At 46.1% G+C, this 25637-nt stretch overlaps 1 protein-coding gene across 2 annotated transcripts in view; it reads right to left on the reverse strand.

Annotated features, from left to right (window-relative positions):
- TTC28 (tetratricopeptide repeat domain 28) overlaps positions 1 to 25637 on the reverse strand; it is a 1842918-nt gene that overhangs the window by 1118578 nt on the left and 698703 nt on the right. The window contains exon 1 of one of the 2 annotated variants that reach the window (XM_086943150.1): positions 24737 to 25563. The exons of the other annotated variant lie outside the window; for it this stretch is intronic. Coding sequence (XP_086799276.1) covers positions 24737 to 24763 — 27 coding nt within the window. The 5' untranslated portion in view covers positions 24764 to 25563. Of the gene's footprint in view, positions 1 to 24736; positions 25564 to 25637 lie in introns of those variants that run through there. 2 annotated transcript variants of the gene reach the window in all.

Genomic DNA, 25637 nt, shown 5'->3' on the forward strand with positions numbered 1-25637 from the left:
GTATGTACAGCGAGGCATTTCACCCTATTTTGTCACTTCCTCTCTAACCTCATCTAAACAATTTTTGGAAGCACAGTCTTAATAATTGTAACTGCTTCCTGATCCTTCCATCAGTTAAACACCCTAATATGACCCTGATGGTTCAATTACCCTATTTTGGACATATTGAATTGAACCATTACCACATATCAACATATATTTTCTTTGCTTTAGTACATGTTCCAGTGTTTCTGTAACACTCTAATAATGCAAGAGTTCCCTTAATATAAACTTGGCTATAGTTGTAATCATGTAAAGAAATGTATTTTCTTTGAAAGCAAAACTTAGAGGGGAAACGAAAATAGAGAAGTGTGTCAGTTGCATAGGTTTTTTATTGTTTGCTTATTATGTCCAAATGAGACTAAACCAGACTTATATATGAAGTTTAATTTCTAAAGCTAGCTCAATACTTAGTGAGTGCTCGTTCGCAGGGTGACCAAATGGTCCTTTGTTACCATCACAGTACTTTTCCAGCACTGGGACTCCATTAAGCAAATCGGTGCATTTTGGGAGTTGTAGTCTGGAGAAACCCTCTACGAACTAGCACTGATGAAAGGTAATTTTTGTCAATGGCACTGCCTACGAGGGTATAGGACAACAATCAATCACGTATGCAGAAAGTTTGGTTGCACCTTTAACCTGAAGCGGCTACATAGTCCTCTGTAAGTAGAGATCATTTGTATACGACAGCACTATGTTGCACAGTGGCTAGGTGCCCACTATGCACCACATCCATGTGCATGCAAATAGATATTTGGTCACTATGGGCTGTATATGTGTTCGATCACTGTACAGGTGGCATTCTTCTGTTGTGCATCTTGTATGAGTTAACATTGTGTATCAACATCTACATCCTTAGGTCCTAGAAAAACTGTTCACAATAATGGACTGCAATGGCACAGTGATCAAAGTCCTTTGACACAGGACAGCTTGCACTTGGCGTTCATGAACTTGTCCCTTCAGGGTTGCATGTGACAGCCATGGCAGCTCTTTGGAATCACTTTCCCTTACTATCAGATCTCCTAATCATTTACATTACTTTAGGAGTTAAAAATATGCAAGGGCTCTCGGCCATTTATCTTTGCTGTTCACATGCTGTCTTCCATCTTTCTGCATTCCCAACTCTTTACTTGAAATAAAAGCCTTGGATATTGATGCAATGTCACCGTAGACCACGTATATGATTTCTGGTCTTTTCTTTTAAAAACGAATGTGTTTACGTATGGTCGTCCAGGTGATTCCATTGAATTGATGAAGCCGACAACTTGCTGAATGCACAGAATTGTTAAACCAAAACCCATGACTGGAATAGAGTCCTTGCTGACCAGGTCCATCTGGTAACATTACTTGAAATACCCTCTGATGGACAATTCTTCCACTCTTGCAAATTCTATATATAATATCATGTACCTTTACACCTGGTCCTCAAGTCCAGCTTTCTGAATGAAGAAACCTGATTCTGTTGAATGTGCTTCTTCAGCTCTCTTCAGGAGAACTGATGAAGGCCAAGATGATTTTGCTACGTTTAGTACCATTTCTATTTCTCTTGATTGAAGGTTTTCGAGAAACGTGGCCTGTAGTAGTTTGGCCACAAAAGACATACTGGGTTATCAAATTATCCTCTTTGAAGACCACCCTCTTTCACCAAGCATAAAACTGGAATCCGTTTATGTCCGTTCTCTTGTAAAAATCAATTTCTTCCTCCATCTTTATTCTCCAAGGACTTAGAAAGAACAGTCTACTTCTAAAAGTGCTACACAACACCAACAAACTCATTAAATACAATCAATTGCACCATGGATACGAATATCTCAGGCCCAGTGTGTATATTTATCCATCACTATTGTCCGGTAGTTCCATCCAGCTGGTCCTCTTGATGCACACCAATGCTACAACTTTCAGACCCCATTGCATTGCTCATTGTAAGCCCAGAGCGGGAGCATTGAGTTTCTACTGACGCAGAGTCATCTGACATCCCTGAACAACCTGAACTAAGAGCAAAGAGCTTTCTACGGCTGACTGGCCCCTATTGCAAATGGATATTATGTTAAAACTGTTGGTATGTCACACATTTTTTAAGATTTGGATGAACTGAGAGAAATTATTAAAATTCATCTTCTACTCAGTCCTATCCAATTTTAATATTTTTTCACGTTCACTTTGCACTGCTATTCAGTTACCCACTCACAATATAATTTCCTGTACCATCAATTTGTACACATACTTTTCAATGGTTACGTTCCAGCCACGATAACATCTGTAGGCTGTGGACATTTTCTTCTGGGTGAGGAGAACCCATATGATGTAAAAGGGCGGTACAGAGTGGCAACTGATGGGAATATTGTTCCCATACCCTTGAGATTTGTCTATTGATTTGTCACACATACACACACCTATTGGGTTCTTTTCACTTTTGTTAGTAATTAGTTGTGTCTCGGATGGTTCTCACAGTAGAGTTCATTTTCTTTCTGACCCCTAGACATTGTTTGTTGTTAGTACTATTGTTTGGGGCATGTGTCTAGATGTTGGTCGTTAATTTTGCCCTTGGACCCTCTTTCTAACTGTTGTGTTTTACTGCATTGATGTCCATCTTGCACTCTCTTCCATCTGATAGGACCGGAAGATAGAGAATCCTGTGCATAATGTGACTGGTTCCCACTACTACATTTCATTTCCTATGCCACGATTAGCATTGCTGGATGCTGCAAGGCTTCAAGATGTTGGGGGCGGTCTGTGGTCCGCCTTTGACTGGCCTTCCGGAAAAAAAAAGATTCTCGACACATGCAGGGCCGGACAGGTCTTTTATTTTACAGGCATTTTCCCAGTGGGCTGCAGCCACTGGAGGCCAGATTGGAAACACCGGGCGGCTGCTTGTGCCTATGTCACTTTTCCCAGCTCCCCCAGGTTAGGTGCAGCAGGCACAGGAAGGCTTCAAGAGGGAGGGAGAAAGGGAGAGAGGGAGGGAGGGAGAGAGGGAGAGGGGAAGGGAGGTGGAGAGAAAGGGATCAGGGAGAATCAAGAGAGATGAGAGAGAAAGAATGGATGAAAGGAAATAGAGAGGGTGACAAAAGGAAGGAAGCTGGACTGGTTTTAAAATGTTTTGCCTGGTCTACTTTTCGTTCCCCAGTCCAGCCACGCTTGACATGGGGTGGTAGTGAGCCACACTCTACCTGGGTAATGTTTGAGCGGATGATGGCTTTGAGCTTGAAGCACTCTCACATGCAACATCTTAATTAGACGGCAGGGAAACCAAGATATTGCAGAAGGACCTGCACTTGAGGCTCTTACCGATACCACCAGAACAATTTTTCCAGATGAGATAGTGGAAAGTGTTCATAGGAACTAAAGCCGGAACTACAAGTCCCAGAGTTCATTCCAGTCAGGAAACAAGGTATTGTGGCTTGGCATCATATGGTAACCCGAGTGGCTACATGGAGGTGGTTGCAGAGCTGCAGGTTCACTTTTTTCGTATAAGAGTGCCATACAGGTATTGAACCACAGTGCACAGGTCCATGTTCCCTTTGACCCTGCCACTGTGTGAATTTTAATTTCAACACTGCTTCAGCAGCCTACTTACTGCCTGCTTTCGACAAACTTAACGACGGGCGGTTGCTCCTTCTGGTATTGCAATCAGGGCTTTGTTGACACCAGACCAGTTGGCAGCGTGGAATTCTCTTTTATTGAAAGCCATTTAAACATGCATATTTTCAATGTGGGGACTGTAAAATGTATCGTGTTCCTCCAGTGAAACATTTGTATATCATGTTCAACGAGTGCTTTAAATGGAAAGAAAGTAGCAGATGTAAGGGTACCAAGAATCAGTCAAAGCAACAAAAAAAAAAGTTCAGTAAATTACTGGTTAGTAATTCACCTTGCAGAGGGCACGAGTATGAAAAGTATTAACAGAACCGCTATTTAGCCTATAACGTACACAGACACACACACACGCACACACACACAGACTGACAACCCATCGAGAACATCAGAGGAGAAGGAGGCTTCTGACTCCTCCACTGACCTCTGGCCCCTTCTGGGCCTCCCCTTCCGCCCCGTTTATGCTTCCTGTTCGTGTCTCTGCCAGGTGTTTTTGTCTCAGTTTAGGCCCACACTGGGCATTCCTCACATTCCTGACCCTACAATGTACGGCTCGTCGGTCCCGCAGATAGCATTCTGTTCCTGGGGCAAGAAAGAAGTGCCAACAGACGAGCTCTACCAGTATTTTATATAGTAGTGTATATATATTTTTGTTCCTGCCATTTATTGTAAGGATATTGCAAGTCACCAAGATATTTAACTCTGAGTGATCAGAGTATTAGGAGCAGGACTTTCCAGTCCTCAATGTGTATGACAAATTCTCCACACCATACTTCCCACTGACCATGATCTGTACTGTGATGGATCCATGTTTCAAACTCAACCTTACAATGTGGTGATATATATATATATATATATATATATATATATATATATATATATACATACATACACCATACTATATCAATATATATATATTTACCATACCATATCATGGACGTACAAATTCTAGAAAGTATAGTCCAGTATTACACTTACTATTTTTAATAAGTGTTTCTTTTTCCAAAAAGAAAACAGCTTTTACGAAGTAGATACAACAAAATAAACAGGTAAAATTAAAATACATAACGAGCAACAGTTTAATATCTTCCTGCATCCCCATCAACGTGTTCTGGTGGTATGGCCTGCCAATAGGAAGTCAACTTCTCTGTTTTTAAAGTAGAAGAGACTTTTAGTGAATATATATATATATATATTTTTTTTTTTACTATTGAAAATTAACAATATGGTACAGAATTAAAAAAGTTGAAATGCAGATATCTACACTGAGAAAAATTATAAACAAATAAAAACACATCAACACAAGTAACACGTAGCTTGTTATTTTTCTTTGCAAGGTATACATTTAAAGAACGTTTTCTTGTAGGAACGTAAAAACAAAGATTTGAAAGGCAATGTATTGTCAATCTGCAACCTTTTTCATGGGCTTACTCGATTATTTTTGCCTAGTAGTGCTAAAGCATTTTGCATTATTGAAATGGTACAGGCTGTGAAATGTACAGAATGCGCACATGCTCAATATTTAGATGTCTTTGAAGTCTGCCTTCAGGTGCCAGGGATGTAGTCGAGGAGCGGACATGCCTTCCCCCAGGACACTGCACACAGGCTCTTTGTAGAATGGTTCCTCGCCTTCTAAAAGAACCTTTCTTCCCTGCTCCTTCTCTCCCCCTTTCCTCCACTTTCGCTCACATTCCTCCTTTCAGCATCACCGCTTCCTCTGTTTTCTCTAATTTGGTCGTTATCGTCCATCCTTCTCTGTCTCCACTGGCCGCATACCATACTGTTGCACCACTGAAGGATGCTGAGACAATGTTCCTTTCTGCATCTTTGAGCCACTAGATTCCATATCAAATCCCAGATGGGTTTCTGAATTGACAATTGTTTAGCAGCCTTCTGGGTCTTCCAATGATCATCGCCTGGAGGCAAGTTTTCGGAACCCTGCCACTTCATCAGTTTCAGCCCTCCCCCGTACTCTGGCGATATCTAGTCTCTTGCTTGATTGTCCTCTGGAATATCGAGTACAGAATGTAGGTGCGCTCATATCGAGTACAAAATATCAAGGGACAAAATGTTAAAAGGTAAGTTCATCAGCCCTCACCAGTACTCTTGTAATATCCTGTCTCCAACTTTATTGTCCTCTGGAATATCGAGTACACAATATTGTGGCACACTCATATCGAGTACAGTGACAAAATATTAAAAGGTAAGTTCATCATCTCTCCCCTCAGGGGCGGCCTTAGGCATGTGCAAGCTGTGCACCAGCACAGGGTCACCAAACCCCAGGGGCCACCACGCCAATATATATCCTTAATATAATAATCCTCTGAGGATGGGTACATATTTGCGTGGTGGCCCCTGGCAGGGATTTGGTGGCCTCCGGCTCTGTTCCACTTCCAAACACCCTGACCCCCCCCCCTCTTCACTGGGCTCCGCACTCCGCCCCGCCCCCCTCTTCCGTGGCCCCCTACCTACACTCCTTGCCCAGGGCCGCCATGAGCCTAGAGCCGCCTCTGCTCCCCTGTACCGTAATATTCTGTCTCTTGCTTCAGTGTCCTGTGGAATATTGGGTCCAGAATAATGTGGCGCATTCACATCAACTACAAAATATCAAGGGATAAAATATCAAAAGGTAAGTCCAGCAGCCCTCCCCCGTACTCTCGTGATATCCTGTCTCTTGCTTGATTGTCTTCTGGAATATCGAGTACACAATATTGTGGCGCACTCATATCGAGTACAGTGACAAAGTATTAAAAGGTAAGTTCATCATCTCTCCCCTGTACCGTAATATTCTGTCTCTTGCTTCATTGTCCTGTGGAATATTGGGTCCAGAATAATGTGGCGCATTCACATCCACTACAAAATATCACGGGATAAAATATCAAAAGGTAAGTCCAGCAGCCCTCCCCCGTACTCTCGTGATATCCTGTCTCTTGCTTGATTGTCTTCTGGAATATCGAGTACACAATATTGTGGCGCACTCATATCGAGTACAAAATAGCACGGGACAAAATATTAAAAGGTAAGTTCATCAGCCCTCACCAGTACTCTTGTAATATCCTGTCTCCAGCTTTTTTGTCCTCTGGAATATCGAGTACAGAATATCGTGGCACACTCATATTGAGTACAAAATATCACAGGACAAAATATCAAAAGGTAAGTTAATCACTCGTAATATCCTGTCTCTTGCTTGATGGTCCTCTGGGATAACGAGTACAGAATATCGTGGCACACTCATATTCAGTACAGAATATCAAGGATCATAATATCAAAAGGTAGGTTCATATAGGGAAGAATACATTGACTATTCTTAACTTGCCATCTATGTACCTTGAAGATACCTATAGATCATCAAGGTACATAAATAAGGAGTTAGGTGTAGAAAGTCTATATATACATACTTACCTTCCAATACTTTGTCCCTCAATATTCTATCTATGATATCAGTGTACCACAGCATTCAGGATCCGTACCTCTTGCTTCTAGTCAATACCAACTCACGCTATTTGGGAATTAGAACCCCCGTTTAAGAAAAAAAGAAGAGATAGTGCTTACTGACACCTGACTTTACTCTTTCTTAAAATATTCAGGAAATACCAGCTGGTCTTAAAAGAGAATCAACCCCATTTCCCTTGGTCGTGCTCCTGTTATGGAATCTGGGACCCACCACCCCAGATCCAACCACTAACTATTGAATCCCCGCCATGGCTCTTCTCAATGTTATCCATGTGTCAAGCAAACAAGTAAATACGGTCTATTCACTCTGATAGTGCATCCAATAATATAAAAATATTAAACAAAAAATGTAGGGTTTCCCACAACATGTGCTCCTATATAGCAGCTAAAGACGTTTATGGACCCGCATGATGCATTAAGAGGGTAAATCCATTGCCTCATTTCTGATGGTTCAGCCCTGCTTTTTAGGCCCAACCACTGTAGACTAGATCCACATCTGCCCAAGTCCCTCAGTTGCATTTCTCTCACAGAATGCCAACTACAAACAAGCATTTGCAATGCAATTGGTCTTGCATTTGCGAGAGTTTAAGTTATTGGCATTGTAAATGACAATGCCTTTTATTTATATGTTTTGATAACTAACATAAATAAAAGACATTGTCATGTAGAATACCAATAGCTCAAACTCTTGTAAATGCGAGACCTATTCAAAGAAGCAGCCGCCATTGTCCCAGGCTGCTTAAAAAGTGAAAGCATGCATGGCAGCTGATAGTTGCAGGAAAGCATGTTGTGCCTGCAGTAGGAGAAATTATTTAAAGAAAATAGTGCTTACAAACTAAATAAGACGTACTGTGTATCAACCCAAGTGAAAGGGACAGTCCTCATGGGAGGTTACGCATGAAGAAAAGATGGTACTAAGGAGGGACTAACAAGCCTATTAATGAATCAGAAGCCATCATTTACGAAGCACAATGACACAAGCCAATGACAAATCTAGGCAGAGAGTGGGCGGGCTTCTATTCCATACCCCAATACAACATGGCTCGCAGAGCAGCACATTCGCTGCCCAGGCTTGACCTAAAAACGATTGCGCTCACATGAAGCATGTTTTTGATCATCGCTTACAAATGTCAGTCTTTGGCTGACAAACTTGTGGTGAAACTGATGACAGACTATGAGATTACTGAGAGCTTTTGCTTGGAATTGCCAATGCAGAAAGATGGAATTACCTAGCGAGAATGCAGATTCCTACAGACTTTGAAACTGCCATCCTTGTGCATTTAAATCCCTTGACCACAGGTTGTGGGACATTGTAGATAATCAAGGGAGGTGTATTTTTACTCGTGCGTGTCACAGTTTATGGGATTTTTCTATTTCTTTTGCTTGTCATGATATGATTAATCAATATGGTGTGTACATTTCTAGTGAAAAAAATCGCAGGAGTTAAAATACAGTTAGATTATTAAGAACCACGTTCCTAAATATTTAGAAAGGGGGGCGGGGGGGGGGGGGTTGCAGTGTACAAAAATGTAAGATCTACATCCCTGAGTAGGGTTGCATGGGTGCGCCGAGGATCCTTCTCATGTGGGATTCCTTTAGCCAGTACTGGCTTTTTTTCACCAATAAGGCGTTTTTGCAGCAAGTTTTAAGAACACACGTTCAATGTTAAAAATGAAAGTCCATTCCCGAATATTAGCATGTTATCGTAAATCTGAAGGCTTCACAGAAAGCCTGGGTCTGTCTACCAGCTAGAGAAGGTTGTGTCAAGGAAGATGACACGGGGCTGCTGTGCCCCTTTGTCATTCGCAGCATCTTAGATTAAAAACAATATCTGCTCCCACTAAACTAGTGGTGGTTAACATCACTCTTTACAAACCCTACCAACTATCAGAAGCACGGACCACGGCAGAGACGGACACGTTTTAGGCAAAAGCTGACGGGACTGACTCTGCCCCAACCCCGCTGCTCTTTAAAAGGTGCTGAACTCCCTGGATTCAGGCCAGTCCACTGAAACCACTCCCCTTCTGATAGTACGCTACAGATATCACCAATAAGCATTCATAAAGCGTGCAGTGCAACAATGAATGCTCTCTTTTCTCTTGAAATATAGGTGTTGCTTTCTACTCTCCCGTGGTACCTCTTTTATCGACCTCAGAGGGATGAAACCCGGGTGGCCCCGGCTAGGGCTCGCATCTGCCACCTATAAATGACACGCACATAGTTCAGCAATAAGCGCTTGTCCCATTGAACGGATGTAAATATAAAATCAAGAAAACAAGGTTCACTGAGCCGTTTCCAATTAAAACAACATTCAGATTGTCAAATCAATACACAGCATGGTTTTTACGGCACGCAACAGCGGGCACCGCACCTCGCTGAATCACAGCACCCCTGATGAAGCCATCTGGCTAAAGGGCGGCTGCACATCGCGATTGTGACTTTTGTGTCGACCTCCAAGCACGCCACACCCTCCTCCCCTCCACAAATGCAGCCCGACTTTGATAAAGGGATCATATTGTTATCTGGGAAGCGGCGCACCGAAGGCCTGGTTTTGTCCATCCGCTCGGATCCCCGCTGCCACCTGAGAGGGGGCAGAAGGCACGCTTTTTCCTCGGCAGATTTGCAATCGGATTGCTTGTATCGATCCGGTGAACCGCAGATGTCAAACGCGCTTTTTGTCTTTCCCGCAACGCCTGCTTTAATTGTTCGACGAATACAAGAATGCGTTTAATGAACCATGTCACCCCACAGCATTGATCGCGTGCAGGGTGGCGAAAGCGCGCCGCTGGCATCGTCTGCGTCACTGCCCCGTATACGGCCGGTCCAGTCCACCCACGCAGAGGGGGTGCTTCTGACAGGACGTGTGCAACTCCAGAAAAGCCTAAATGATTGTCAGAATAGCTAAGCAGCCAAAAACGGAATGACTTCTTTTTACACGTCTGTAGCTGTGTTTAAAATACTGCTTCAAGCTGTGCAATCTCACCACTGTCCGCGTGTTTCTGTTGTCACTCCCTGTGGCCCCCTCTTCAGTTCCTGTGACCCAAAGGGACTCTAACGTGATTGGCTGACTTGACTTCTGCTTGTTTTTACCCTTCAGAAGCATAGGGCTAGGCATCGCCACCTGCCATCTTTCCTAACTAGTGGTTACTTTTTGTTGTCTAGGGTGCGATATACATGTAGAAGTTTTAATTTGAACTACTTAAGGCTTCCAAAAAACTGAATAATGTCCATGTTTAAGGTATGTAATTCATGATATGATTTTTTGAAGAGTTAAGTCGAGCATCGTCCACGCGCCCACTGGCCATTTGCCAAACGGGGAAGAGATCCGCGAATGCCTCTTGAATTCACTATAGGCCAGGCTGCCTCTGGACTCAGGTGGTCTAAGCCGGAGTCACAAAGTGTGAAAGTGTTTGCCATTGATAAAACCCAGTAAGGTTGGAGCTTACCACACCCCAAAAAGATTGAAACTCATAAAACGTAAATGTATGACTGCTAGATTTTTCAAAAGACACACAATTGATGGACGAAATGCGGAAAAATCAAAACATTCCCCCCCAGTCAAGAGATCTGTGTTAAATTCTTCATTCTTTTGCTCACCATGCCACCCCAGTTTAGACCTGGCAAAATCAGCCAATCACAAGTCAGTCTTGACCCTGTGCCTCATGGGAACAGTCCAGTCCGAACTGCCAAGCCAGGTCCTCCCTGGACAGGAAACAAGAATACTAGGACCGGTTGCGGGGTTTCACCCCTCATCAGCCAGGATAGCTTGAATCCAGTGGCACAGTGAGCCTGGGACCCACGTCTGGGCATACCCGGCTCACTTGCGGCGAGGAAACAAAAGACACACAATTGATGGGCGGATGCAGAGCAAATCAAAACATTCACCGCAGTCAAGAGAACTGGGTTAAACCCATCATTCTTTTGCTCACCATGCCACCCCAGTTTAGACCTGGCCATATGCAAATCGTTCTTGATTTTTCAGGCGTAAGTCTCATTCCATTCACCCTCACCATCTGGGCTGTCTGATGACAAATAAATATGCTTTTTAATTTTAATATGAGGGTGCTTCCATTCCATTTCCCACCTTGAAAAAGGCACTTATTCTTGCTTTTTGTAGATGTACACCATTGAAAATCTTCAAGTTTATGGGTATTGAGATTAATTTGTATGCCCTTTGGAGCACCCCAAAAACTCCCCTTTTCCCACCCTAATCCTGCCTTTGGCAAATTGAAAAGTCCAAAAAGAAGGTAAACTTCTCAGGATAAATCAATGTACTGCCACACGGAAATCCTGAAAGAGTGAGTTAAGATATCCAAAAAGTTGTAATAGGAAACCTTGTTTTTCACACTCGTAGATATCAAATCCAATAATAAAAAACATTAGTCAGGTCGCAAAAATGGGTTGCAATTTGTAACCAGTCTTTATGCAACTAGAGTCTTAATTTGCAATCTGGCCTATGTACTAATAGGTTCGTTTACAAAGGAATGGATTAGAGGGTGTTGCAGTCCAACATACTTTGTTAAAAACACAGGGATGGTGGCTTGCAAGGGCAGCGGACCACCATCTCTGTGATTGTTTCTAAAAAAAAAATAGAACGTTTTTCTTTTAAATGCATGCTGATTTTCATAAAGGAAACAGAGCTGCTTTAGAAAAAAATATCTTTAAAAAAAGGTTCAGTGGGAGTTACAGTTCCCTCCTCTAGTTTCTAAGTGCTGTGAGAAGTATAACTATTAAAAATATATCAACCGACCTCTGATGAATAAAGGGCTTAGTTGGCCCTGCTGGGGTTTGACTTATGCATACCACAGCAGATGCCAGCAGGGAGTGTTGATCACACGGCCATCTTGTCGAGAATGTGATTTCTCCATCACTCTCCCATGCAGGAAACATCAACAGCTTTGTATTCTTCTGCACAAGCTGAACGCAACCTCAGAAAAGGCTGCCTGAAATACTTCACTAGCACAGTCAAAACGTTAAACACTCTGGCTTTGTGATTTGGGCAGAAGCAAGGTGAATAAATACGAGGCTGTAGAGCAAAAGCCTGACACTTGAAACAGAAACTTCTAGAATCAAGCTGTCCGCCAGACTGCCAAAAATAATATTCCTGCAGTTTAGTCAATAACTCCTAACCCATATTCCGCGGGGGTTTCCAGCCTCGGCCACATGTGTTACCGTGAGTGCAGCGGAATGGTAAAAGCAGACATCTGGGACTCTGGCTTTAGAGACATCTAAACAGCAATTTGATCAGAAGTTTTATATTGATTGGGAAAATGAGGATGGATTTGGTTTCAGCACAAGTCTGTTGCCTGCGTTTATTCCGCGAGTGTTTAATGTGCAAAGCAGAGCGGGGATCTCCGTCCAAGCCCCTGGAAGTGAGGCAGGAAGCATTACTGCATATAGCAGGGGCAATGTGGCGTAAACGGAACGACTCGAGCTTCACAGAGAAGTAAAACAGGAAACCTGGCTGCGCCACGCTTCAGAGAGTACACGGAGGAGGTGTGGGAAAGTGGCTTGTCCTCAACAATGCTGCACGCGGTGAACTGAGAAACCATCTTCAAAGCCTGGCTTTTAATGCAGCCCAAGGAGGAGGTAAAATCATTCTCCAAGTGGTCAGTCATTCCTCCAGGGCTTTAAGTGGCCTTTAACTCCTTGGATGCTGATGACGGAACCGCTCCGTCATCAGCTGCGGGTGTGCTGATGACGGAGCGGTTCCATCATAGCCCGCTCGGAACGCCTGCGCGGCGCGAATTCCGCGCCTGCGCTGGACGTTCCATTGAGCGGGGCGGGCCATGATGGAACCGCTCCGTCATGAGCACAGCTCAACCGAGGCTGGTGACGGAGCAGTTCCGTCACCAGCATGCGGCCGCCGCGCGGCCGCCCCGCCCCCTTGGCACTGTGGCGGAATAGCCGCCGCAGTGAAGGGGTTAAGGCCGGCCAAGGTGGAGGTAAGAGACATTCTCCTAGTGGTCATGTGTCTGAATCACAGCTTTTTTTATCAGTGGTGTAGCTAGGCCTTATGACGCCTGTGGCGGCCCTGCGTTTGCGGCGGTCAAATGAAAGAGCGGGGGTGCTGGCAATTCCTGCAGCCGTCGCCACAGTTTAGATCGGGGGTGAAACTGCCGCCCCCAAAACTTGTGCCGCCCAGGGCAGACCCACCCCTTCCTTGCTACACCACTGCTTTTTATGCAGTTCAAAATGGAGGTAAAGGGCATTCTCCAAGTAATCATGCATCCCAAAAATAGCTTTTAATGCAAGCCAGGGTGGAGGTAAAAGATATTCTCCAAGTTGTCATGGCTCTGAAGCATGCAAAAAGAACAACCGATTGACGGAATGCTGAACAATGCCAAACACTCACCCCAGCCAGAGATCTGGGCCTAAATCCATTGTTTTTTTTACAAAGGTCTCATGCTCGCCATGCCACTGGATTTAAGCTATCCTGGCTGATGAGGGGTGATACCCTGAAACCAGTCCTAGGATGCTTGTTTCTGGTCCCGGGAGGACCTGGCCTGGCAGTTCGGGCTGGACTGATCCAGTGGGGAGCAGGGCCAAAACTGATTTGCATATGCCTGGGTCCAAACTGGAATGGCATGGTGAGCAAAAAAACAATGGATTTAGGCCCAGATCTCTGACTAGGGGTGAATGTTTGACATTGTTCAGCATTCCATCCAGCATTTGTTCTTTTTGCGCATGCCTCCAAAGTATGGCATATTTCGCGAGCCAAGGTGGAGAAAAAAAAAACATTCTCCAAGTGCTCATGCCTCCGAAGCATGGCATTTATTGCAAGCCAAGGTAGAGGTAAAAGACATTCGCATGTAATCATGCCTCTGAAGCAGGGTTCTCCAAAGACGGTCTTGGAGGGCCGGATCAATGCCAGATTTTTAAGATAACTACATGTATCTAAATAGGGATATGCTAAAAATCTTGGATGGATTCGGCCCTACAGGACCTACTTTGCAGAACCCTGTGCATGGATTTTAACATAGGTCAAGGTGGGGGTAATTCATAAAGGTCTTTCTATAAATAGTTGTGTTTTACTCCTGACTTACATGTGAAATACACCTGAATTACCGGGTCTTATTCACAACCTTTTTCAATGACTAATTGTGGCCTGCTATGGATCTAAACATACATTTTATTTGAGTATTCAGGTCTTCCACCAGCTCTACCTCCTTTCTCAGTCTCCTCCCTCCTTTGTATCTCCAGTGCTAGCTACTGGGGTTCGTGCTCTAGAAATACCAATACATACAAACATTCTTGTGTATTTCCAGGAGTAAGGCCTGCTTACTGAAGTGAAAGAGTAGCGCTCTGGAATATCCTAATAGTTTAATTTGGTGCCTAACAAACCCCTAAATAAATAAACAAATATATAAGCATGACTTACTCTACAAAAATGATGAGCAATCACACCTAAGCCTGGAGCAAGACACATATCCTCAGAAGAAGCTTTGTGAATGAGGCCTTGATAGTCATTTTAAATGCATATCTAAGACAATATTATTAAACTGTTACTCCATTAAGTTTTGTGAACGGGGATCTCATTTGTTTAAGAGACATGCATTATGCCTGTAAGTAACTATGTACAATCTCGGCCAGGTTTAGAAACAGGTCAGAGTCATATAAATGCAAACCCTTCCCCATCCCTCCATTGTCCCTTTTCAATCCAAATAACAGACTAACATGTCCACTGCTCAAATTAATTTCAGATTTCCCCATAGTAATTCACCACTGATCCTTTTTGGGTTCCGGAGTAACAAGATACTCACCGAAAAGCACTTTGATGCCTTGTCAGTGGCAGTAAGCGCTATATTTGAATGCAATTGCAATTACAATATAGGCAAGGCAATGTCTGCCCTCTCGTACGCCAGATGTAGCCATGTCATAAATGTGTAAGAGGTAGTCCGTCGCACGTTTTACCCAGAATTCTAGAGCAGTGGTGGCTGGCAGGTGGCCAAAGGCTTCTATTAGAATGAAAAGTATTCCACTAAGTAATAAGAAAGCAGAGGGGTATGCGGTGCAATCCACATCAGATATTAATTGACAGTAGCCTAGGTCGCGGGACCAGTTTATGCATGCACAAACCACAGCGAAATGTGCAAAATGGTGTCATGCAGTGGATTACTGGAGCAAGCGTCCCCTCTAGGAAGGTAGGGCACACTGCCAACATATGCCCAAGAGGCTTCAACCAGCTAGAGGTTATGGTAACACTTCAGAGAAAAATTCCTAAAATTATAAGCCTAACATTTTGGAAGTGTGTTCGCTTCGTTGCATCGTATTTTTTAGGAAAAAAGTCAATTTAAAAATACTTCTCATACTCCAAAACAGAGAGGTATATTTTAGGTCCTGTGCAATTTATAAATGTCTATAACTTCCTGGCTTTCAGTTTTGGAGGTTTGTTGCTTCATGTATGAAAAACGTACAACACCTGAATGAAAGCCCTGCAGTCACTGCATGTTTCGGCTTTCCCTTATCCTTGTGTAGGGCTTCAAGGCTCACACATGGCGGGTGCTCTCCCACTGAACCCGCCTCTGTGGAAGCGGACAGGCCCACCCTTCTTAACACCATGCGCGCGGGCCGTTTTCCCGCTGTGCGCTGAAGTTTAAAAAAACCTGCGGTTCATGACGAGAGCGTACTGCATGCGTAACTCATGACGAGCTGAGCTTGTCATGAGCGTCGAAGGGGTTAAGGAAAAGTGGGTCACATGACCGCAGCTTGTTAGCGTGTCAGCGGACGACTAAGAGTATGTCTAAGCCAGACATCTTTCAGAAGGGGTTAGGCCCCCAAAGGATGGCTGACGTGATCAGGAATACCCCACGGTTGCCATATATATCCCCACTTGCAGTAAAGAGGTGATACAAAGCGAGAACAGTTGATAGCTGGACTGGTCCTTGAAAACCTCACCAATTCATGAGTGAACTTTGGTTAAATAAGACCAGGCCGCATGTAGCACTGTGACTGCAAGGCGAAGTATTCCTTTGCAGCAAAGTAGCCTGACTGGCTTTGGGGGTGGCCACGTGACTTATTCAGTTAATTAATTGATCAATAGCAGAACCTGTTTTAAGCATACAGAAAATATGTACTTTGTACAGCGAGCTATACAAGGAGAGGAAAAAACTTATAAACAAAGTTTGCCTTTAATCAATTGTAAATATTTGATAAATAACGCCCAAAAAATATGTGACCCAAACAGACATTGCACTCATTTTGTGTATCAGGACACAATAAAAGGTTGTGTGTCTCGAAACTTTTAAATCAAAGATGAGGAATTACTGCACATTAACTGAGGATCTGAACAGTCACCAGTAATATCAGGATGTTGGATAAACTTAATGCGGCAAATCAATATGTTGGGTGGTTCAACAAGACCAGATGATTACCATTAGAATGTAAAAAGATGATTTGGTGGTTCTAATGTCGTGTAAGGAGGTACACTTTCAAGCAGTAACAAGTATTGTGTACCACTGTGCTGTGTGTTGGAGGAACATAACGCATAAAAGCAGTATGACATCGACACCACCTCTGGACAAAGCTATCATTAGTGCAGCTGGTGCAGTGGCACCGAGGCCCTTGGGTCTGAGGGGCTTGGGACACCCCAGTTATATCTATCTTTCAGTTCCAAAGGACCCAGGAGTTCAGCTTTCTTTGCTTGCATTAACAACATGGCACCTTTCTACATTGCTGACCTCACACCCCAGGTGATCGCCCCCTGCGCTCCGCCATCGTCCACGCAGGTAAGCCACTGACGTGCTAATAAATGCTGCACGTCTGGCACTTCAGCCGCTATCAACTAAGGAATACTGAAACTGCTGCCCCTGCTGAAATGCCACCCACAGGTCATTTGTTAATTTGTGGAAATTGCTCAACAACTGTTATTGGATTGAGGGAAAGAAGGCTATATTTATTTGAATTTCTTGATTATCATAATTATTATTGAGAACTACCGGAGGCTTAATCACATCTAGTCCTCACCTAAATAACCAATTGAACAGATGATGCTGCTGAAAAGACAGATGTGTAGTCAACGGGTATAAACCAGCCTTTATATACCTAGACTAAAAAAAATACTGACCAACCGCTAGGCAGTGATCTGAAAGTGATGCGGTCAAGAGGGCAGAAAGGCAGTAGAAGCCAGATTAGGGAAACTGCCTGAATGGTGCCTCTTTCCTTGGCCTGAGCTGATTTCCACCTAGTTGTCCTTTAGCATCATGTTCCAAATTGTAAAAGAATGTGAACATTGTTTATTGCTGCCTCAAACAGGGCTGACGGCTACACAAAAGAAATAAGGACTCTAAGGATATGTAATATGGTCGGCTTATCACATTGGTGATTGCTTGCATAGATCAAAAAGTAACACCAATCTGATATTTTGTGTGATCTATAGACCATTCCAATTCTTTAAGTTCAGGCAAAACAATCCTAAAATGGATCTAGCATGAATTTGTAACATATACTGTATCACAGGGTCATGCTTCCATATTCCAAATGTCAGAGACTTGCCACCTCCCTGGAGGAGATGGGGCATGTTAAAAAGCGAGTGGAGGTGGCCATCATGGTCCAACTTTGGAATAACAAATTCACCATGAGCTATTGGTGGGTTCTGCCAACTTGAAGTATTTGAATCAAGGTGCTCTGCATGATGTGATTGATCCAAGATTTCAGGTGTAGGTCCCCCAACTTAAAATGCCTAAGCTTCCAGAATTCTGTACAAAGGTACAGAGGCTTCATCTTCTTTATATATGTTCGTCTCTGCTCTCTTTACTGGGTGACTGAGCTACTCCACACTTCCTAGCAGTCATCAGGAACTGGTCTCCTATGTATTTGGGCACTCGGTTACGATATGACCACTGGAAAAGAAGGATAGTTAAGTCTTTGAAACTCTTTCTCTGACATTATGTAAACACAGGTAATATGTGATCTCAAAACCTGTGTTGATTTATGTGTACTCCTACAATTAAGTACTCACCAGATGTGTTTGATGGAAGGGATCTATCCGGAGCTAAGCAGTGTGTTTTTTGGGTATATTCTCATACCCGAAAATGTGTATTATTCAAGGAGCACAAACATTCAAAGATGAGGTTGAGTTACCCTCCAGATTTTTATCCCTACAAGGACAGTAGTGGTAATGCTGACTGCGAGCAGTGGCATGCACTTTGAAGTGATGGTATTGTACCTACCCACAAGGGTATCCTTCTCTGCTGGGACTGCTGCCTCCCTAAATATGTCACTACACCTTCTCTACAAGAGGACCTCGAGGTGGGGCATTTTGCCTGAGGATATGTCACTGCTGCAGGAGAATCTGAACAAATCTAACAGTCTCATAGTTGTACCCAAAGCTGCTCCACAAGGGAGAACCAAAGAATTTGAGACTTGTCCATGACACGTCACTTTGGATGGCCTCTACCACAGGGTGTAATCGTACCACTGTGCTCAGTTCTCCACACCGAGCACAAGCCAAGTAACCAGGTGTCGTAAAGTCCACTTACCCAAGCCTCTCGGACGTGCTACTGCCAATAATGCTGCTTTGAGGATGTCACTCTGAACCTCTGGTGGCATCATAGACATTTTATGATTAGCTCTTGCAGTACACATCAGTCAGTACTAGGCCTGGGCGGTAAATTCTGTTCCATTCACGGAATTTGGGTAATTTTGCGTTCCGCTGAGAACGCGGAATTACCAAAAACTCCACGATCCGGCGCTTTGTGGAATTTTTGGCTTGTTCGCGTTTTCAAAATGTGTTTTAGCAAGATATTTCTCCCCGCGCACACAAACAGCGTTCGCAAACAGGAAAAAAGCATAGTGAATTGGCGGAACAAGCAATTCCGCGTGTTAGCTGAACTTTTGCATGCTCGCAGAGATTTTTTACCGTTTCAAGGAGTGCCCCCTGGTGACACCAAAAATATCTGGAGCTGCAATCCTGCTGTCTGTGGGGAACCTTTAGTAACATCATAGCCATTTCAGGCTCGTCTACGGCAGTGTAAGCCACTCTTAACCCCTAGTGACAACGTAGCCGTTTTAGTCTTTGCATTTACAGTATGAGACATTCCTAAACCCTAGTGACAACATATCTGTTTAAGGCTCCATTCTCGCAGCCTAAGTCCCTCTTAACCCCTGGTGACATCACAGAGGTTTCCTGGACTGATCTTGCAATGAAAATCACGCCTATGCCCCACAGTGTCTCTCATGCCAAATCCCAGGGCTCAGGATATTTTGGTAGTCGATATCTGTGCTATCATGTTTCAGTAGCAGGATGTTTAAAACTTGATATTCAGGCAGTATGCTGTTCTGAAAGTGTAAGTCACTCTTAACCCCTAGTGACATCTTGTCCAATTTAGGATCCGCTCTCACAATCTACGGCCCTCGTAAGCAGTAGTGACAAAATAGCGTCACTTGCAGCGCCTTAGATGTTGACATCCGCAATGGGAAGCATTCCTGTTGTTGATTTGTACTCATCTATAACTTCCTATATATTCCGCACTGCAATTACAAGGGACCACCACACTACAAATCAAACCAAAAAGACAAAAGCACATGCTCTATTGACTTTTGATTAGAATCACCTAAAAATGTGTGTGCATGACAGAGGTGAGTAGACTTAGGGTGTTGGGGGCAAAGAGAAGGTTTCATCTCACCTACACACCGACACGTCACCAGAGGAGCAGCCTCACCTCCACACCTGCAAGTCACCAGAAGAGCCACCAAGCCTCCAAACCCACACATGACCAGAGGTAACCAATTTACCTCATTACAACATTCAACCATCACCATATAGGCCCCCTCTCCTCACAGCCACACACACACTTCACAAGAGAAGCCACCTTACTAAGATATCCACACATCAACAGAGGGGTGGCCTCACCTCGACACCCACTTCACAAGGGGAACAGTCTCACCTCCACACCCACACATCACCTGAGAGGCTGCCTTATCTCACCTCCACAACCAGAAGTCACCAGAAAAACCTTCTCACTTACCACCACACCCAAGCATCACCAGAGGAGCTATCTTAACTCACCTCCACAACCAAGTCACTAGAAAAGCTGCCTCACTTCCACACCTACAAATCACAAGTGAAACAGCCTCACCTCAACAATCACGTCATAGAGGAGCTGTATCGCCACTACACTCATGCGTCCTTAGAGGAGCCTCCTCACATCTATACCCCCATGTCACTGGAGGAGCTGTCTCACCTGAGCACCACAACACCAACAAAAGAACCGCCACAGCTCACATCCAAACCCACACACAAGTAGAATGCTACCTCACCACCGCAAATTACCAGAGAAGCCACCTCCGCTCAGTATCACACTTGTGTATCACCAGAGGAGTTAATACACAGCCACACCACAAGTCATCAGAAGAGCCAACTGGCCACACCATTACACCCACACACCACCAGGGGAGGTCCTTCAGCTCCACACCCACATGTACCCAGAAAAGCAGACTCACCTCCCAATCACACCCACACACAACCAGAGGAGGCCATTCACATCCACAACCTCATGTCCCAAGAAGAGCAGACTCACCTCCCCATCACACCCACAGGCCACACATAACCAGAGGAGGCCATTCACCTCCTCAACCTCATGTCCCAAGAAGAGCAGATGCACCTCCCCATCACGCACACACATAACAAGAGGAGCCACTTCACGTCACGTCCACACCAACACGTCGCCAGGTGAACTGTCTGATGTGACGACGCCCATGTGGCACTAGAGAAGCCCCCCCTCCCCTCCACACCAGCATGCCACTAGAAGAACCTCATCCTCCACACACCCACACGTCACCAGAGGAGCCGAATCACATCCCCATCACAACCACAGGTCACAAGAGTAATCATCTCACCTCGAGTCCATACCTCACCACAACATTCGCGCCTCACTGGAGGTACTACGTCACCTCGACGTCACAGGAGGACTAACGTCGCCCCACCTCCACACCCACACGTCACCAGAGAAGCCGAATCACCTCCCCATCACAACCACACATCACCAGAGAAGTCACCTCATCTCGAGTCCATACCTCACCACAACATTCGCGCCTCACTAGAGGTGCTACCTCACCTCCACGTCACCAGAGGACTCACCTCCACACCCACAGGTCACCAGAGGGGCCACCTCGCCTCCCCAATACACACCTACACGTCCCAGAGGACGTGGCCTGGTCTTTATCGTCCGTGCGGCACCGACCAAGAAGCGCCGAGCGCCGCAGTAGTATTTTCATTAGAGCACAGCCAACCCTCGTCAGCACTTGTGGAGCGGCCAAAAGTGTTAGTCACGCTGCTATTTGCTTCAGATCTATTATGTTCCATTGTTACATCTGCCGCCCGCCCCCCAGCGGGCCCCGCAGAAACTCCCGAGGAGGGAGACGTGTTAACTGCTGAGGGAGAGGCCCGGGACGCCTCGCTCTGCGGACTCCTACGTCACGTGCGAGCTGCGGGGTCACTGCTGGTAGCATGCGGTGCACGGGGAGTCACGCATGGTGAGCGGAGGTAGCACAGGTCGCTTCAAGTGCGGGGGAGAGGGTGGTTACTGGAGTAGGGAGCGTTGTGGCCATACACAGCGCATGGGAGGGGGGGAGGCCGGGAGGGTGATGCCTGGAGCACCATACCACGCAGGGGGCGGAGTCAGCGCTGATGCGGTCACCATGGGGTACAGTGGCACGAGGAAATGCTCGCGTGGTAGGTCTTGGCCTCATACAACGCGAGGGAGGGGGTCGATTGTTGCCCCACACTGGCACATGGCGCTATGACCGTGCATGGCGCAGTACAGGCCAGCAGTGGCGTGTGGGTGCTGGCCTCATACAGTGCATGGGTAGTGGAGTGATGTGGCAGCGATCACGGCATCATATCGTGCAAGTGTAGCGTGATACTGGGGTTGGGGCACTGGCACCATGGAGTGCAGGGGGGAAGCCACTTGTGATGAATAGGTTCTGGGTTCACAGAGTAAACGTGATAGTATAGTAATGGTGAAAGGACGCGGACACCATGCAGTGCGGGGGGGGGGGGGGGGGTATCACTGCTTGTGCAACGGCTGCTGGCACTATACAGTACATAGGTGGTACAGTAACACTGCAGGGGTTCTAGCACTAACAGTGCAGGGTAAGCCAATGCTTGTTTCAGAGTGCCGCAACAGATAGTGCACTGAGTCGGTGTAGGAACATGCAGGGGTGTTGGAACCTACAGCCTAGGAGGAGGTAATTCCAGAGGACACTATACCTGGACGAGGGGGTGGTGTAGTAACGGTGCAGGCATCATACAGTAAAGGTGATAGGGGAATACGGGTGCAGGAGTACGGACACTGCACACTGAGGCCGAGTCGGGGCTTGGCAATGGCGTGGGCAATATATATACTGTGCCAAGGGAAGCGTGGTAATTGCACCATACAGCGCATGGGTGGTTGTAGTGGGCACTGCATGCTGTGAAGAGTGGGTCATTGTTTGGCAGTAGTGCGGGCACAGTGTGGAGTAGTGCAGTCACGGTGCAGGGGCACAGACACCATATATAGCAGGAGAGGGCGTTAATGCAGGCGCAGAGACCGCCACCCTCCCTGGTATCACCGTGTCCGCGCGCAGGCGGCTCCCCTCGCGGGTCAGCTTGACGTGACGCAATCCCCTCCGGGTTAATAACTGTTTACAGACTATGATGCCGTTGCATTGCCTGCCTGTATGCAATATTAAGAGCCCGCAGCCCTCTGCCGAAAGGCCTCATATGGAGTCAAATCTATTCCACGGATCTCTCTTTGTGAGTTATTACAGGCTACAACTGCCCTGGCGCGGCATTCCTGCGAATGAAACCAGCATATAAATCCTGCCGATTTCCAGGGCTGCGAGCGAAACCCGATCCGCGGAAAGGGAAGCCGAGGTGGCGGGATTTAGAATTCCACGCCGGTTGGTTGCCTGACACACGCGGGGCTTTGGGAACGTGTCCCCTGGGGGCAAGAAGGGGTGGGGGGTGTCGTGCCTCCCAGTGGGAATACGGGTGTATTCAATCTCTTCCAGATTCAATCAGGTCCTTTGCAGCGACCCTCAGAAAATACACAGCCCTCGGCATCTGTGCAGTGAACACCGCGCCAACTGAGCAGGGCTGTGCACCGAATACGGGGAGGGGTGTACTGCTCGGAATTGTGCACTGAATATGGAAGTGGTCTTACTGCTCAGGACTGGGTAGACTGCTCAGGATTGTGTAATGAACACTGGGGGTTGGCTTTTAAGGAATCGGCAATGAACGGGGTGGCGGTAGATGCCTGATCGGGACTGTGCCTAGGGGCCGGGCACGGGGGGGGGGGGGGGCAGGGGGGGGGGGGCTTCACTGGTCAGGACGGTGCATTGAACATGGGTGGAACTACTGCGGCTGTGCATTGCACATGGGAGGGATGCCTTGGATTGCCCACGAGAACTGACTGCTCAAGATTGTGCACGGAACACTGGGGGCGAACTGCTCAGGGGTGTGCACGAAACAGCAAACTGTCATGTCAAGATTGTGCAACTAACATAGCAGGCTGACTGCTCAGGATTTTGCACCTAATTTAGCGGGCTAACTGCTGAGGATTGTACACAGGTAGGGAGAAGATTGCTTTGGATTGCGCGTACTTTGATGGGTGAAGACTGTTCAGAATGTCGCGCAATTTGGTAGGGAGAAAGAAGCCTGCTCAGGAGTGTGCACAATTAAATAGGGAGAACACTGCTCAGGACTGTACATACTTCGGTATAGACATTCTGCTCAGGGTTGTGCGCAATAAGATAGGAGGAGACAGCTCAGGGGTGTGCACAATTATGTAGAGAGAAGGCTGCTCAGGACTGTACATCATTTGGTAGAGAGGAGCTGCTCAGGGGTGTGCACAATTATGTAGAGAGAAGGCTGCTCAGGACTGTACATAATTTGGTAGAGAGGAGCTGCTCAGGATTGTGCACCATTAGGTAGGAAGAAGACTGCTCAGGATCGTGCAGCATTTGCTTCTCAGAAGCTGCTCAGGATTGTGCACTGTGCATTCTTCACAAAGCATGGGTGGTTTCCTTGATTGTGTACTGTACATGGTACTTACTGCTCAGTGCCTTGCACGGAATACAAAGGGCTGATATGTTAGTGTTGCGCTCTAAACACGCACGATGACTGCTCACCACTGACCTCGGCTGCTCAGGACTGAGATGAATGGGATTCTGCCCTGAAAACAGCAGTGACAGCACGGGACTGTTTATGCACACTGAAACCATCACAGTGCCTTCTGCACCGGACACACAGCCTATACGGAAACACTTTCCAACACATGTAGCTTGGAACACCATGCCAGTGCAGAGCAGCAACAACACAAGACAAGTAAGGATTGCGAAGACAAAACAGTGAAAAGTTAAACAATGCAGCATGTGAATCATTGTATTGATGCCACCAACAACTGGTACCGCTGGGCTACAGACTTTTAAACGGAGAAATGCAATATCTCATCCTTGACAACCGTGTGATCCTGGACACATCGCTACCAATAATCGAATCACTATTTGCACCATACATAGAGCGCTATACAAAGCATGCGGACAGACATGACAATCTGTTCTGCCTTAACGCGCTCAGAAATGATCAGGTTGGCGCTGTTAAACCGCACCAATCTCCTCACACACTCATTCACTCATTCACTCCCTCAAATCCCTACCCACAGCTCACCTTCTTCCGGGGCTGCCATTTCATCATATTTGTACGGCGAAGTCAGCGGGCATCAAGAGGTCAGACGGGAGCGGGCGGCAGGCGTGAGCAAGCGGCGGTGGCAGAAAACCATGCTTCCTGCCGCTTTCAACCTAAAGCATCATTATTCCCGGAAAAAAACACGACGTGGTGAAAAGAAAACAAGAAAAAAACGGCAGAAGTCTCCTTGCCAGCTCTTTCTCCCTTCCTTGGCGAAACAAAAATCCGACAGAAAATAAAAACATTGGTGACAAAATAAAAAGACATATAAATCCACGGGAGTAAATCCGATAGTGTTCCCTGGTGCGGCGCTAAAGTTGACAGATCGCTTTCAAGAGGAGGACCCAAGGTTGGGGGCGCACTGTCGATGCCTCCCCTTTTAACTGAACATTTGCAGAAGGTGTGCTATGGTCTGATAGTAGTTTTCTTGTTTTGCGCGTTGCATGCCCTGCGGAAGCTGTTTCGGATGCCCACTCTCAGGATGGCAAAGGCAGACCCTGTCTCCTCCCGCTCAACTGGATGTCACGTCACGAGTCCAGATCCGAAGTCGGAGAACCGCGAACTCCCCGCTTCATGTTCGCGAATTCCGATGGTCTCCCGGCGGGGAGGAGGGCTTTCCCCTGCCTGACGCCTCCTCTGGGAATCCCGGGCCACTTTCGCCAGCGCTTACTTGTCAGACGCAGCCAGGCTGCTTCCAGAATCCCAGACACAACTAGGAACCGGCAGATTCCCCACTCTGGAAAACCTGGAAGGAAATCCCGCAGCAGCACCAAACTGTCCTCCTCGGCCCTAATGACTTCCTTCCCTCCCTGCACATGCAGAGCCTGCTCCATCCAGGGGACTGCAGCAGCTGCAGGGTCTTAGCGCCGGCGCGCCCGCCCAC

Source organism: Lissotriton vulgaris, chromosome 11 (assembly GCF_964263255.1).
Source record: "Lissotriton vulgaris chromosome 11, aLisVul1.2, whole genome shotgun sequence".
Classification (NCBI taxonomy): Eukaryota; Metazoa; Chordata; class Amphibia; order Caudata; family Salamandridae; genus Lissotriton; species Lissotriton vulgaris.